Below are 15117 nucleotides of genomic sequence, written 5' to 3'. Positions count from 1 at the left end.
AATTCTGTTCATTTTTCAAGGAGGCAATCTTTTTATTTTTTCCGATTTTGGTAACGCCTTATTCAGGGATTTTCTAAGACAGTTGCAGACAATCAGCGCACGGTACGTACGTACGTACAAAACATGCTGTTGTACTACCGGCGACGGTCGCCTGCAAGAAGAGAGCTCCAGCTCCTAACGTAAAAGTTTTAAAATTTCGACCGGTTTTTAAATAATTTGTGTTGGAAATCTGACATGTTTTAAGAGTGCAAAATTAAGGTGCATTTTCGAGCGGTCAAATTTTTCTGAATAGAAATCAGCAAATGAAAAAAATAGGAGTGCTAAACAGTGTGCTTGGTTAAAAAATGTCAAATTGGCGTAAACTTCCCCATTTTTCACGGAAAAAGAAAAGGTCGTGGCCAAGTTGCAGGCTAAAAAACTCAAAAATCAAAACAAGATCATCAATCAGTAAGTATTATGACAAGGAAAACAAAACATCAGATGCCGAGAAGCGGTCAGAACGTCAAAAGAGTTGTTAATGTATCAAGTTACCTCCCTCTGTGATTTATTTTTCATTGAAATTATTTGCTTGTTCTCAATTAATTAGCGTACCTCTGCAATTTATTTTAGCATTGTCAGTTGTTTGCTTCATTGAATTAAACGGAGTTCGTCCGGTTGCAAACAAAGCTGTCTCGCACCACCTAGCAAAACTTGCGAATGATCAAAGTACAGGTACCCATTGGACAAAAGATACACGAAATTTTGTATCTCCCCGACCCAGTGCAATATATTCGGTTAGAATCAAAGCTCTTGTGTTCATTATTTGAGGGACCAGATTCTGCCGTAAATTCGGGATGGGATTTAGAAAAAAATAAAATGGGACTTTTAAGGTGTATTTTGGTGTCATTTTCGGACATTTCAATCATTCCTGATGCCTAAAATAGAGTAAGTTTTACCATAGTCATTGACGCCTATTCAAGAGTATGATGTTTATTGTGACTAGCGTAAATGGGTAAGCTTCGTTTCGACAATGAACTGTTATCACTGTAACCAATGTTAAATTATTCTTCACATGCTCAGTTTATTTTTTGAGAACAATTATTTAAACAATAATGAACGACCTGACAACCCATAATGGGCGAAAGCTTACTTTGTGCGACATACATTTACAAGGCGTGAGCCGAGTACATATATCGAGCACAAAGTTTGCTTGAGTCCATTATGGGTTGTCGGGGAGTTCATTATTGTTATTATTTTGTAGCGTTGTCAATACCAGGGGATTTGCTGCCTCTAAAAAGCAAAAAAATTGCAGAAAAATCTACAGTGGACGGAATAGTTTCACAGTTTCTGGCCCGTGAATTTGAATAATTTAAAATGTTTTTTTCTGGAAATTGTTTCCACAATCTCATATGGCAAACTAGGAAAGAAACTAGTTTTAATCCATCAGATATTATTGTATTGAACTAATTTACATTGCGGGTGAATGAGTGACTGTTGTGTGGTGTGGAGTAGCCTTACAGTGATCGCCCGAGCGAACGGCACACCGTGACTGGTACGCCGTATCGGTGTCCACTGCGGCCTTGCACTACACTACGCTAGATTGCCGCCGTGGTCCAGCTGGATCGACTGTGCGTAGGTAGATATTATTGGCAACTGTCCTGTCTGTGTAATAGTTATTTTAAATTCCACGGGAAGGCGGGGATTTGACGAATACTAAGAAGCCAAACGAAACTTACAGATGTAGCTGGCAAACGAACATGACCGGAAAGCTAGTGGGTGTTAGCCATCCTAGAAGGAGAACCAATAGTGATTTTAATCTCACTGTATAAATAAACAGATACACACCTGAGAATACGGATATTTTCATTTATTTATGCAAACTGTGCCCGAACTGTTACATTTACCGGGAGTCAACGCTGAGGAAATACACGTCATTTCGGTCATCGTTGATCTCATTTCACAAAACTGTACTACTCACTACAAAAACTGAAAAAATTCATCTCTCTGTACTCGTAGACATACATTGTACCCCATTTCGTTTATCACATTTGCTTGGATAAATTATCCTCAGTTAACCCATGGAAGGTACCTTCCATGGTTAACCTCACTTCATCAACACGATAGGGCGAACTAATCAGGAGGCCACCGGGACAGCGGCATCAGTCACGGAATCTAGAAGCGCGCGTACTAGATGGAACGCTTCAACCGAACGCGAGTTAGCGTACAGAGCAGACGACGATGCCCTCAAAATATTGTCTGATTTTGATATTAAAATCTGCTGTTATTGGTTATGAACCGTTTTATTTGATGACGATTTTGGTATTAAATACTTGTTATCTAACAATTTCTCTTCTTTTTTAACGGTTTCTTGTTTATTCGTTTTCGAAAACAACATTGTATTCATATTCATATCCATGGGACAGGGCCTTGATGCTCAATAATGTAATACATTATCGCGAATAATCTGCTGCAATGATGTCATAAAATCCACTGGTATTGATAATGCTATAATATAATTAAAAATAAAATCAGAAATTCGGATTCACGCCTTCAGGGAAAGTCACGTTTGGACGCTCACATCGAATTTGTTTTTCGTTCGGCGGGCTGATTCCTTCAGTGTAGCTTTTGCCTCTTCCGACATAAAAATCATCTGAATCTTCTTTCTACCTCTCTTTCTTTTCACACTAAGCATAATGTAATGATAAACATTAGGAAAAAACGCTGAGGAAATATAATGTTTGGTTTGCTAGCGAGCGATAACTGATTTGAGAATAATTGCACATGCGCGTGAATTGAATGAATTATGACCCGTACAATCTCGATTTGCATATTGTCAATCAAAGGTCCTGTTATTTGATTGCTCATGCAAATTAGGCAATTGGACATAAACATTGCCACGTGTGAGTGTTTTTTTATTTTTAACCAGAAAATAAACAGCAATTTTAACGGTGTTCCAATAAGAATACATTGGTCAAATTTTCACAGAATGTTTTTTAGATAAAAATCTATATAAAAAACGAAAAAAACTATTTTTGATTGAAATTCACAAATAAACTGCATCTCTACCTTAAATGAATAATAAATTCTTAAAAGCACAAGACATCGTTAGCCAATAGTAGTTGTACCGGTAGTACATGTTTTAAACAGTGAACACACACAGAAGACCATGTCATGTGAACAACATTACCGGTATATAGCACATACAATTGTTAAAATGAACGAGAAGAGGTTGACGTAAGGAGAATAGGGAATAGGTTAATAGAGTACAAATTACAGAAACGAACTAACGCGACATGTCACATTAGATTAAAACAATTTACAATCAAGTAATGTATTGTTAATTACCAGCTTTCTATTTGACCTACAAAAACTGGGATGCATCAATTTAGAAAGATCATACTGTACACAATCATATGGAATTGCTGTACCATATTTTTCCTACATTTTCCCAGTATTTTGACATGAGATTAATGAATTAGATATTGTTATATTTCAATAATATGCGACAACAACATATTGGTGAAATTCCATTCAACGAGTACACTAAAGTATGCAACCAGCATGTGAATTAAACTCACTGCCTGCATCATTGTGCTCAAAGGTCATTATTTACCAACGGAGATGTTTGGGCAAGCACTCAAGCGTCTTTTATTCCGAGAAATTCTTCGTTCTCGTCAGTAAACATCTCATGTTTGTTTTACATATTCTACTTGAAACTGAATTAATTATGTTACATGGAATGATGACAGATCATACTGTTTAATTAATTTAATTTATCATATACTTCAAAGAGTATTAAATTCTGAGGACACATAATGACAGACAGCTGGAGGAGGCAGACATATAATCACTGTCATTCCCCTACCACATAATGGCCATGGTGCAAAAAAGAAAGAATTAACAGATTCCCATACATCACATGAATTGTTTCATTACTGAGGGTCACTTCCTGAACAGAGCCAGTAAACTGTGGCACACAATAGCAGATAATTTATGAGAATGCTCAAAGAATAATTGGGTCATTTGACCTTGTTTATTTACCCTTATAACAGGTTGACCATTAAAAACACTGTACTTTTTTTTTAGTGGGGGAGGGTGCTTTTCTGTATCAAATTGTAAGAGTGGTTGTTGTTCTCAAAAACTTGTATATTTTCCGTCCTCATCCCTGTAGAATTGTTTTGCAGTGCAGATTTTCTTTTTCCTGACGCCCCTTTCTTTTCCTGCATTTCTAGTGGGCATTTGACCAAAATTACAAAAATATTGCACAGACAACTATATAGATTTTTGAAAGAAAAAAGCACTAAATCCCAAGGACACGCAGTGACATTGTGCTGTGTAGTCACCTCCTTATAGCAGTTACAATCACTAATGGATGAAAAATGAGATTTCTGGTCGATGTACAAAATAATCAGTAAATTATAACCTTTATTATTGGGTATACTTGCAAAACAACGATGCAATGAAACTATCAAAGCTTTGTATATTTATACAGTTACTAAAATTAATGTGTTTCCTCCTAGAATAAAGCAAGACCCCTATAGATCAGATGCTTGTCCTACTAACTAGGGAAGCCTTTATGATGGAATATCTGGCATGCTTTAACAGAGCTCTAGCTACTACGGCAATAGGAAACCATGACTGCTGTGTCCGTTTCCTGGCTGTCCTATACAGAGTACTTTCTGTTTATGTATACCACTACACAGTGGGTGGAATTTTAGGTTGTCAGCCATTTAAGTGTAAACAAATATAATAAACGGTGAGACACACAATAAAAGATGTTTCTATTTGAAAACTGGAGGCGGACTGGAAGAAAACAAATCGTCTTGGGCAAACATCAATATTTACAGAACGCAAGTTTAAAGAGGGGAAATGCAAAAAGAAAGAATGTCGCCAGCGCGGATGATGCAGAATTCAGACGCAGAGAGAAAATGTGCATAATGAACCTTTTCAAACACAAAATATTCAGGTCTAAGCACAAAATTGTTTATATGTATTTCTAAGGATTATTTAAAATAATATTGATCCTAAAATCCTATTTGCGATGTTAAATATTGATGGGTTCTAAGAAATGTAGTTCACAAGTAAACATTTTAAATATTTATGTAAAAAATTATTACTTTAGACATTGTATGACAGGGATTGGAGAGAAAAATAAATTTTTGGTCAGCTGTTTCATGTTGTGTTTTTCAAGTAATAGGGCATTTTCAAATAAAAACACCATATTCCTGAAAACCACTACTAAGAGTGTGAACATTGTACATTTACAGACATGGCTTATGAAAACACATTATAAAACACACAACTTTTAAATTTATATAGATCTCTCCCCTAAATTAGACTTACAAGTACACATATCGAGATAAGCTTCTGATTAAAAGTGGAGAAATATGATAATAATTTTTCCCCTGGGAATAATAAAAATTATTATTCGGCGAGTGCAAAAAGACTCAGTAATCATGTTTTGGTATTCATGGTGAGTGCTATTATTATGATATAGAAAGAATTCACTCAGTAATTAACTCTGTCATTGTGTCAGTCTATCAACAGCAACAAGGTATATTTATTAAATCCAAAGCACACACATGATTTGTACTGGCACCTTCCTGGAGTACACTATACATATGTCAAATAATATTAAATGTTAAAATTTGCCAGCGGAGCATTATAAACCTTCATTCAAAGTTAATGTGTTCATGGAAACCTCACTATTATTTTGACTTTGAACATCATGAAATTTTTTTTTATAAATATTATTTTGACTATATATATTAATAGCTCAATCATGCTAATGTAGCTAAAACATTATGCAAGATATTTTCACGGAGCTCTCTCTCAATTCAAATAAATGCCGTAATCTTAATTGCCAAAATTATGCTGAAACATTTTGTCATTTTTATCAATTTTTTTTTATGACTTCTTTATTAATTTTGGACTAAATAGACATAGTTTCCCATTGACTACAGGCCTTGTTTATCAAGCTTGAACAAAATTTACTACAATTGCTATTCACAACATAAACGCATATTTCAGCTGATTTAATTAAAGATTCTTTTCATTCTGAGACTTAAGCCAAATAACAGAATGCAACCATTTCTAATGTATTTTAGTATTCTTGCTCACAGGCATGAGGAAATGGAGGTGCGCAAAATGAAGTACCAAGGTATCAGTTCACTATAAACATTCATAGAAAACCCCTTAAGATAAGCGTATGCTACTTAAACAGTTGACATGTATCTCGAAACCAATTTACAACTTGTATTTATTTTATTGCATTCAAAAGAGTGAACACTCTCTTGTCTAGTTAACGAATCTCACTGCCCGCTCACATCCAAACAGACATATAGAGGAAAACCGTAACAGGAAACTCTTCAATCGAAATGTGACGACAAAGATAAGAAGCATATGCATCAGAATGTTATGGTTACTGTAATAAAAAAAATGGCATCTTGAGAACTACTTAAAATTTGTAAGCACCGTTTTCTTTTCGAAATGTGTCCACTACACGGGAAACAATTTAAAGTATTTAAACCTCTTCAACGTAAAACAGCCCATTACCAGATTCAGAATATTGTTAATTCTTGCATTGGTTTCCTTTTTTTTTACACAAGCTTAATAATCAAAATATCAAGATAAATAGACAATTTAGGTCGAAATTACAATGAAACTAATGTGAGTAAAACAAAACCAGATGTGTGTAATCCAGAGCACAATGTAATATTCATAAAAGCAACTTACAGGGGCATCTTGTATCAAACCATATCACATAAGTTAAGGTTTTTAGTGAAATTTTACAAAAAAAAATGGTTTTTGTCTAAACTGTCCAGTAGCACTTTTTGCCAAAAAAATTATGACAAATTAATTTTCATTTGAGAACTCCTCCCTCATAAATCATTGAGTCAATGAAATTATTTTTATCAAGTATTTAATTTGACAGAAGTTAATAATATGAATAGCTAGAGTGTTCAAGTACTTTATACTTCAGTGACCAATAAGTATTACCCTTTTCACCACCAGTTCCCTCTTTTTATCATAAATTCACAAAATGGTTTTTATATATATGTACTTTCCTTCAGATGATTGGGCCAAAAATAGTAAAAACAATTTGAGTGAAAACTGAAAATTGATTCAAATTCTGTCTGTTGGCTCCAAAATTAGGGTTCATATTTCCATAAATATTGAAGAGTTATAAGATGAAAGTGTAAAAAAAAAATTGTAGAAAAATTAGGGTGAGACTTGGTGGTCAAAAGGTTAAATAATACTACCGAGTAGTTACTATGTTACCCTGTAAAAAGCATAATTATTAACGCTAAAATTTTTCAAATTTTCATGTATTTCTCGATTATATCTTTGTTAGTTTTGGATCAAATAAACATAATTTCCAATTCTCCACATATCTTGATCAAAATATGTGAATAAAATAAAGAAAAATTGATTCTAGGTTGTTTTTGTGAAAGAAGACAAAAAAAGTTGAACATTGTCATTCAAACATTTGAAGTTATCGAATCCAGCCACTGTACGACAGCAATATTTGTAGTACTGGTATTTTTATATCTTGGAAAGTGCTATCTGGACGCATGCTCCCATTGTCACCATTAATTAAGTAGATACATGTATAGTACGGCTGTCCAAGATAAGACGAAAGTAAATTATTATTTTGCAATCCCAAGGTATGCAGCATAAACTGCTTTGATAAAAAAACTCATTAAAAATGAGAAATCGTAAGGCGAGTGTACGGTAGTTAGAACCTTTATCAGCCGAACTACAGTTTGAGTATAAAACCACGGACAGTCAATCTAACGCAAATAATTACTGAGTTTAATACCATATCATGCAATACTACGTGTTCTTGCATAGTTCCTTAGCATGAACTAAGAGGTAACAACAAAATTAGGCTGCATGAGAAACAAATGCACATATCTGCTTAATACAAATTAGGAAATGGCTAGATCAATCAATACCCTCTAATAGATTTCACAATTGATTACATTAAAGACGGTGTTGGTTGAAATTCAAGCATCCCAATATATATATATATACATGTAGATTCTTCGTCTGTACCAAATGATAGGGCCTTCCATGTGTTTATACTATAAGTGTGTCCTAAAAATAACTATAGCCATCCATCTCCTTTCCTTCCCTCCCCCTTCTACACACACACAAACAAATTAATTTACGTATTTTTTTCTCAATGACCAGAAAATGAAACCAAAAATATTCCTACACCCACTCTAATCATGCTCTCTGCCCTAAAAGCAACACATCATTCACTACAGGTGCCATAATGACAATATTCCCTAACATATGTACATTGCTTTATACAAGAAATTTCAATATGTGCTACATGATGACGCAGATCATCTTTTCATTCAGACACCCGAGTCCCAATGTGTGTATTACTATTCTGATATGGCACTGTTCACATTTTATGTTGACACTTGATCATCTTCTCAGATCTGAAAATTGACACTTGAAAGGGAAAATAGTCCAATTCACAAAATCCATTTAAAACTCTGAAGAAGATATTAGACAGTAAATTAGGTGGAAATGTCGCATAAATAATGATAAACGATGAGACAGCACTGAAAGACAAATACCAGTTTTCTACAGAGTAGTGGAAATTATGCGGAAATAAGGAAATCACCTTATATTAATGATCTGTCACTGGGAATATATAATGTCCATCACAAAATTATGAAGACATTTAAAGAATTAATTATAATAACAGGCCAATCATGCAATCATTGTATCGTCCTACAGTAATAGGTATCAGATTGTTTTTTGCTGGTAATTTTAACAAGAAATTTCACTGAACACCTGACATATTGTAATTGATCACTGGGGGAAAAAAAACAGTTCCCAGTCTATGTCATGCACTGCAGATTTCCCACACAAACAATCAAAGAGGGAAAGTAAGGGAAATGTGGTACATGTCACATGAAACCTAACATTGGGTTCACAATTAAAATATTTAAGTAACTCATCAACAGTTCCCTTATTACAAAATAAGCAGGGAATACTTCTTTTTGTAATATGCGTATAGCTGAGTACTCAATTTTCTATCCTGAAAAGGGGCCATCACTGATATGAATGATATTTGCAGATCACCACTCATATTGATTACTCTGGACTGAAGGTCACATGGATACTTTTCCCAGCACAGGAGCAACAGCTCACTGTACAGTGTGGATATGGTACAATTTAGAACAGTACTAGATGGAGCCTCTAAATGTAATTTTATACACAGGAATGTCTAGGTGAAGGTCCCAATTGTTGCACCTATAGTTTGCATTAATTATACAATCAACAGATTACTTTCAGCACAACCAAGGCATTCCCTTCAATATGAATATTCAAAATTTCACACTGAAACCAGCAATTTCTATTAAATAATATTGCTTTTCAAATGATGTTCCGCACTGTGCTTGTTGATTGGCCGGTTGGATTCTACTGCCATCAAAATAAATAAATATTTATAAAGATGAAGGGAATGTTTTTGCTGCACGCTAAGAGTATACAAACTCAAATACTCTTTAAATTTAGGAAATAGAACAAGAAATGATATAAATTTGCCTGTACATGTATTGTATTTGGCCAATATTCTTTTATTTTAACATTTATATTTATATTTTAACATCGTATTTGGTAGACATGTGTAAGATAGACATTATCCAAAGGAAATGAGAGGAAATGGTTTAAGCCTTGGGTGTTGCAGGTGCTTTTCACCACCAGTTCTCTCTTTTCATCACAAATTCACAAAATAGTCCAGTTTATAGTCTGCACTTTCCTTTAGAAAAAAATAGCAAAATTTTTTGAGTAAAAACACAAAATTGACTCAAATTTTGTCTGTTGGCTCCAAAATTAGGGTTCATTTCCAGAAATATTGAAAAATTTAACAAAAAAGGGCAAACAAAATTTGGGAGAGAAAGTCTAGTGGTGGAAAGGTAAAGGAGAAAAACAAATGGTATTGTGAAAATATACAGAATTCTACAGAGAGCTTTGAACCAAGCAAATTTGATTTCCCACTAACTTGGTTCTGGCATAAAACGTTTTACTGTTATTTGCTGGTTTAAGTAATTTAATACCCACTAACTAGCAACAAATAAACCTGTCTAATAAACACACCTTACCAATTAATCCTCAACAAATAAAGCACTTCTTCTAAATTTCCACAATTTGCAGCGATTAAAATATCGTACAGGCCAGTGTACAACGAAGCCACTAATTGGAGTCACGATATCAACTTTCAATAAGCCAATTTAATTTGAATACAGAAAATGTTATTCCTAAAATATCTTACGAGTCATGGTTATGCATCAGAACGTGAGAGTGACGCGGCGATATACGAGGGGGAGGGGCACGAAAATTCGTGACAGCAAAAAAAAATCCACAGCTCATGCTTGCCCCCGCTATAACCAAAATGGGCTGAACCCGCGATTGAAATTTTACGCCACGGAAACGGCGCTTCGAATTAACAGCTGGCGATTCTTTAAGTACCGGTTTGCAAAGACGGTTTTTATACGGCAAAGAAATCGAAAATAACAGTTTAAAAACGGCTAACAATCAACGGGATGTTTAAAAATGAATGCATATATATATACATACAAGTCCCGCCATCGTGATGCAGTCGGTGCTAGCTAGGCTAGCCATGGAGTTCAATCCTGGGAACACGGGATTGCCTGGGATGCGCTCACAATATTGGAGTAAACAGCCAACTTTCAAGTTCCATATTGTCATCGCATGGGTGGGACGCGTCATCAACGCAGTGGCAGGGGATGGCGCGGATAGTATAATAATAATGTGACCAGTAGTCACATACCTGTGTCATTGATGCCGAATTCATGGGGTCACTCCAACATGCGTGTTTTACTTCAGCGGCAGCGCTCTCTACTGTCGCCATGTTGTTGCTCTGTAGTAAATACGTCACGAATATAAATAAGTCACTTGCTGACGCAGACCTATCACGTTTAGCGCCCCCACGATGTTCTACATTTTCATCACGTTTGACCTTAAAGAAAGAAAAATACACATTACATTTAATAGTGACCAATTGTTGATGATTTTTTTTTTCAAATACATATAAGTTAACCGAGCACGAGCCCGAATAATGACTGAATTCTCTGGAAAAAATCGTGTAGGCGGGAAAATGTCTTAAATGGTGACGTAATTCGAATATCCAGTCACGACCAGAAATCAGAATGACACGTTTTAAATTTAACAAAATAGATGAATATTACAGTGATATAGTCAACACATTCAGATTAATTTTGATTTTTTTTAAACAAATTCTTAGAATATACTAATAGTATATTTTCTAACTGCTTCCGGTGTTTATTATTGAAATTGCCAATAAAAATGACCACTCCCGTTATTCTTCAATTTGATTTGTAGAGCACAATTTTACAAACCTGTCAAGACGAGTTAACACTGGCGCTGACGTGTATTTTTCTCGACAACATCCGGGATATTCGCGGCCATGTGATATTGGTTGGAGAAAAGTTACTCCAATTTTCACAATAACACGCTCTTGGTCTGATAAAATGGTTAGCATGCGCACACAGTCCGTGTGACGCCCAACCACGCTAATACTATTAATTTGCAATATGTTTCGAGAAACTACGTCCGTTCGAGACATTTCATTTGTTTACTGAATAAGTATGCAAATTACCCACTCGTATTCATTCATTCATGCAGGCAGCATAGATTTCCGACGTGCCCCCAAGGGTGTCAATTTCTTTTCTATTTTCGCCTACCCGTATTGAGTTATATCAACTTTTAAAATATGGAAAAAGGAACGAGGGATGTTCAAGCTGTTTAATATTTCGACAGCGAATGTTTTCGATTTGTTTGGTATACCGTAAAGATGGCGTGTTTTAGACCTTCGTCTATTTCAATGTAGGTTATTCTTTTTTGCCCCTGCGTTTTAATGATCTAATCTGTCATCTCCATCTTCTGGTTTTCTCCCATGTGACCACGATGTCAGAATATCAGGTCACGGTTGGTTGATAAGTTTTGGGCAAAATACATGACCAATGCCCTACGTGCCTTTGCTGTGTTCTGTCTCATTTCATTCGGCGTTGCAATTTTCTGGTATTTTTGAATTCCTCGTAAACAACTTGAAGGCTGTCGACACGACACAAATTGTTTAGTTAACAAGACTGTTGGCTATTTTGTAAAATTATAAACGGATATAAAACTCAGGACGCAAAGTCGTTGGGCCGTCGCACTGCACATTTTGGTGAATTGGCGTTGTCGTAGCAATGTAAATTTCAAATAAGTAACACAATTCAAGTTTAAGTAGTAGACTTTAGATTAGTTAAACAAGTCCCAGTATAATTTACAGTTCGCTGGCGAATAACCTGCTACCATGGAGTTAGATAAACCATTGAATATTGGGAATACAATAGCTGTCCATGCATTGACCAATCACACAAGAGCTCACAAACACCAAAGAAATATTTGTTGTTGTACCTAACAAAGGGATTTGGCACTAAAAAATGGAACGTTTATAGGCTTAACGTTGGATTTAGATCGTGTTATAATCCAAATCCCCTACTAAAACTTGTAAGCACAAATTTCCATATGTTGTCTATCCGTTTTTGTTTGTTCATACTGCCCTCAACGGTAATTTTGTTGGTGGACACAAATTGAGATATTTCATCCATCGTGGCGGCACGCCTTTCAGGTGAAGAATATGTAAAGCTTTGCAAGTACATTCCGATTCTGTTTACATTTGTCATATGATAATATCATATTAACTCAGTAAATAATGAATTCAATTTTTACCTGACTTATTCACACTCCTAGTCAACTCAAAACATCATCATTGCGCTAAAAGACACATACATTTTAAATGAAAGTGACACAGATGAGAAAAATGCTGTCACAAATGAATAACATGCAGGTGAATAGAATTATTTTTTACGGTGATTGGACCGGCCGCCTCCACTTACCCTTTATTTTTGAAAATATGTGGGTGCATAATACTAAAAACTGTTCTTCTGCCGTTTCCCTATGTGTACGCATGTTCTCGACGTTCTTTTCTTAAAATAATCGCACTGAAACAAAAACATGGATCTTTGAACAGAGTTACCGTAACTACTGCCCTCTGCGGTTATAAAGATACTTATATTTACAAGTGAGTCTGCTGCACAACACGGGTCTATATGAATACATTTTATCCGTGAACGCACAATACAATATTTTGAGAGTAGTTTAAGTACCGTACCTGTAGAGAATAGTTTTTTTGTTGATAAGTCTACAGTACTACTGCATTGTTTGGCAGACAAGAAAACACTTTTTTATACCCTACATCATTTAAACCAATGATATTTCTGCACATACAGTGCATGTAAGAATATTTTGAAAGTGGTTTGGGTATCCTACATAGTATGTGTAGAGAATTTGTTTCAAAAATATATATAAATCACGCAAGCTCCCTCTACGATTGAAAAGAAAACGCCAACATTTTTCTATAAACGTCGTTGTATACGGTACATGGGACCCATATCTACGCGTTGTCACGTTTCATTTTCCAATCTTTCCGCATTCTGGTATATATAAAGGAATATGTTAGACTATTGTAATTGCAATACTGACAAACTGAGAAATCACGTATTTATTGCTTCCCAATTAGTAAATTATTAATAAGAAATTAATAAAACACTCAATTAGACCAATCATTCTTACCTCCGAGTCATTTATTCAAATATTTCGATTAAAATATACAAATGAAAAATTTAAATAAAGACTGTGAAATTCACTGATTCAGTGCCCTGGAAACATAGAGAATACGACAATAAAAAAACACGAACTTAATAATTTGAGCATTTTTTGCGAACATTACATTATACTTATTATTAATAAGTCAACCACTACATGTTGTTTCAGGGTCGTTTATGTATTTATGGGGCGATTGGTATTTACGTTTGTTTGCTTGTTATAACAAGTGTGATTGGCTGATATTTGTTGTGTACATGAACTGTACACCATAACATCAAGGACTGTAAAGAAATGGTTCAAACGTGGTAACAGGAACAGTGATGATAATACTGATGTACGGGGCCAAAACACTAACATTCACATTGACTCTTATTGAAAATAATCCCTGCCCCGATTTTGGTATATTTGGTAAAAGAATCCACAAATAAGTGATCAAATTAAAACGAAGACCAAATATTTAATAGCTCAGATTCAGTATCAAAACTATCAAACAAAAGCTTTAGCACACGGGTACATATGTATTAGTATTTTAATGTTGGAAGGAATGAATACCGAATCCATGATCTCAGTTACGAAAAATTTGCGAAATGAACAGTGTAGCGTGCTGGCCGCGGTGTCTGTCGGGGCCCATGACTACACCGTTTTGATCTACGAGTAATACTAACGCAATATTTTTACAGTACCCGTTGTATCCTGTATCCGCCCTGTCAACTTGAAGGAACAGCCCATATGGAGTATGTATGTAATATTCAAGCATAGACAATAATGGATTCGTTCTTGGTCTTAATCCGTTGTTAGATCAAGTTAGATCAATACATTTAGGTGTCCGTCTTTTCTCGGGACGTCTAAGTAACACCAATTCAATTGCTATTGTCACGAACATGTTGCATGTGCAAATAGCGTTGACAGTTAAATCAAATACGCATGTGCACGCCATATGTGATAATAGTATTCACCATGAAGTGATTAGAAAGGGTGGTTAGAAAGGGTGGTTAGAAAGGGTGATTAGAAAGGGTGGTTAGAAAGGGCATCGCACAGGAGAAGAAACAATCCTGAATTACTTTACTTTTTTAATTTTAGTTTCTGGATATAGGTTGTATTATTAGAAACTTCGAGGGGCCCATTTAGGGTATTTGCAAATTCACACAGGTGAATGGCAATCATTAAAAAATAAATACTCGTTATGAAGAAAATTGCTTCATTTACTAGCATGCGGGAAATTGGCGCCAATCTGGTCAAAGCACTAATCTGAGCAATGATATCACAGCGTCATTCCTGTTGAATTATGTAACTGCATGGCATACACACACAAGGGAAACTAGCAACATCACCTTACACAGTTTTACTGAAAACACTAAAAAATGGATAAATTTGCGGCTATGTTTATGAGTACAAAATATAGCGTATCTCTAAAGTAAT

At 35.1% G+C, this 15117-nt stretch overlaps 1 protein-coding gene across 1 annotated transcript in view; it reads right to left on the bottom strand.

The window, feature by feature from the left end:
* Nucleotides 1-11556, bottom strand: part of LOC102801554 (uncharacterized) — a 30698-nt gene extending 19142 nt beyond the window's left edge. Inside the window, exons 1-2 of the mRNA XM_085491576.1 lie at nt 11385-11556; nt 10796-10984 (exon numbers count right to left, since the gene is read on the bottom strand). Coding sequence (XP_085347702.1) covers nt 10796-10876 — 81 coding nt within the window. The 5' untranslated portion in view covers nt 10877-10984; nt 11385-11556. The remainder of the gene's footprint in view (nt 1-10795; nt 10985-11384) is intronic.
* Nucleotides 11557-15117: the final 3561 nt, after the last annotated feature.

The sequence above is a fragment of the Saccoglossus kowalevskii genome, chromosome 2 (genome assembly GCF_978046115.1).
Source record: "Saccoglossus kowalevskii chromosome 2, keSacKowa6.1, whole genome shotgun sequence".
NCBI classification, from domain to species: Eukaryota; Metazoa; Hemichordata; class Enteropneusta; family Harrimaniidae; genus Saccoglossus; species Saccoglossus kowalevskii.
This window is presented reverse-complemented; position numbering and strand designations above follow the sequence as displayed.